General features: G+C 32.6%; 1 protein-coding gene across 1 annotated transcript; it reads right to left on the bottom strand.

Moving 5' to 3' along the window:
• Positions 1 to 751: 751 nt before the first annotated feature.
• LOC109592042 (uncharacterized) lies at positions 752 to 1,820 on the bottom strand. The gene is made up of 7 exons (XM_020007615.1): positions 1,567 to 1,820; positions 1,435 to 1,509; positions 1,279 to 1,377; positions 1,060 to 1,206; positions 954 to 987; positions 867 to 903; positions 752 to 820 (listed from the first exon to the last, which is right to left on the bottom strand). The coding sequence occupies exons 1-7, from the start codon at positions 1,658 to 1,660 to the stop codon at positions 752 to 754; spliced, it is 555 nt and encodes a 184-aa protein (XP_019863174.1). The 5' UTR covers positions 1,661 to 1,820.
• Between the last annotated feature and the right edge of the window lie 60 nt (positions 1,821 to 1,880).

Genomic DNA, 1,880 nt, shown 5'->3' with positions numbered 1-1,880 from the left:
CAGTCCCTGTACTACTACACAGTCTATAATAGTGCCCATATCACATGACTACATTTCTTTGAATTGTATAGTATAGAATCATAATGAACAATATATACAATACTATATAATCATAATGAACAAGTGTTTCATTAGTTGTATGTGTGTGTGTGTGTTCTAGGCCATTGTTTGGGTGTTGAGAGAAGCTCATTGTGTTGGATTGTAATGCTCAGAGATTATTTGGCTAATTTCTCTAACATTTTGTCTAAATTAGAATAAAGAATATCAAAATAGTAATATTAGTAGTAGTATAGGCATAAGCAATAATATGCCAGAGTGAAAGACAATACACTAACATGACATAATATAAACAAACAATAATATACCAGTAATATAACAGTTATAAAAACAAACTGGAGGCGAGGCAGAGAGTGGGACTGAGATTAAACTTTAAAATTTCAAGATGACAAAAATAAACAATGGCAGGGTTTGTTGGTGTTGGCTAGGTTGTGGACATGCAAGCAAGACAGTGTAGCATAACAGTAAACAGGAGGAAGAGAGATAGGAAGATAGTATGAACAAATAATACAAACAATACAATACAATACAGCTCAATATGTGATTAGATTGTACTATATCCAGCTGTATACTAAACTATAGTACTATAGTAGCGCCCTCATTGATTAGATGATTGAGTTTATTGAATGCATAGGACCATTTAAGTATAAAGGTGTGAGTCTACATGTATGTCCCTTACTGATAATTGTTGACTCTAGTAGCCATTATTAACTATTGATTCACCATTAGTATCATTAGTAGAAGAATGAGCCTGATCAGGAAACTGAGATGATGAAATAAGAATGAAAGTCTCCTTATCTCTCCCTTACCCCCATATTGTTAGAGCCTCTATTACCATTCCTCCCCCTAGAATGATAACATTAATCTATTATTATTGTTATTTCAGTTCAACTCACTGAGCGCCATTGGTTTCAGGTTTGCCTTTTACAGCTACAAAATGAAACAAAAATACGAAAACAAAATCTCTCTCTTGACTCTAATTATTTCCTTTGCTTTTACTACCTCTATCATCATTCCTTTTTCTTTTGTACAGGATAACTGCTACTATCACTATCATTATCACTGCTACTAATAGCAATATTGCTACTAGTATACCAACTACTGGTCCAACTATCTGTGAAGAACTGGATTCATTTGGATCACTAGTTCCTTAGAAACAGAAAGGAGAGAGAGAGAAAGAAATTGCTTTGCCATAATAATGAAACACTTTGTACTACTTACCAAGTGTGGGAGTTTCAGTAGCAACAGCTTGAGAAGTAAGAGAAGGTAGAGAAGGTAAAGGTGACGTTGAGAACATAAAGAATACAGTAGAAGACATTGCTGGGGAAGATGTAATAATAATCATAAAAGATATATAAAATAAAAATATCCAATTACCTGATGTCGTCTGTGATGATAGTATGGTAGAAGACATCAAAAGATCAGACTGGCAATTAATAACTGGACCATCATCTAACAAAAGAACAAGTAACAACAATAATAATAAATAATTACAAAATGTTTATTTACCTGAATTACTTGTGATATTAGTATAATCTGTAGTATCAGAACCAAACCTGTTTGATACACTAACAGCTACTGACCACATTAAATCATGAATCATTGATTCAATGTTAACACTGATTGATACAGTCGATCCATCATTATCATCAATTTGTTCGGATGTGATCTCAATCAATGGCGAATTAATCTCTCATTTGTAGTAATCTCTTTGCAACAGCGTGTAAGTATAGTTATTAAACAAGTCGTTATATTCACACGTTAAAGATACCTAGTAATATCAATATTAGAGGAAATATTGAATTTATTTTTACATGTACTTA

Source organism: Amphimedon queenslandica, unplaced genomic scaffold (genome assembly GCF_000090795.2).
Source record: "Amphimedon queenslandica unplaced genomic scaffold, v1.1 AMPQUscaffold_6475_Cont21566, whole genome shotgun sequence".
NCBI lineage: Eukaryota > Metazoa > Porifera > Demospongiae > Haplosclerida > Niphatidae > Amphimedon > Amphimedon queenslandica.
Note: the sequence above shows the minus strand (reverse complement) of the source record. Positions and strands in the feature narration are given on the sequence as shown.

What these genes read in the sequence shown, in the direction of transcription:
- LOC109592042 (XM_020007615.1), bottom strand. Translation starts at nt 1,660, where the DNA reads ATGATTCATGATTTAATGTGGTCAGTAGCTGTTAGTGTATCAAACAGG. An exon ending in TAATATCACAAGTAATTCAG is followed by an intron (nt 1,510 to 1,566) that starts GTAAATAAACAT and finishes TTCTTTTGTTAG; the next exon opens with ATGATGGTCCAGTTATTAAT. An exon ending in TACTGAAACTCCCACACTTG is followed by an intron (nt 1,207 to 1,278) that starts GTAAGTAGTACA and finishes TCTGTTTCTAAG; the next exon opens with GAACTAGTGATCCAAATGAA.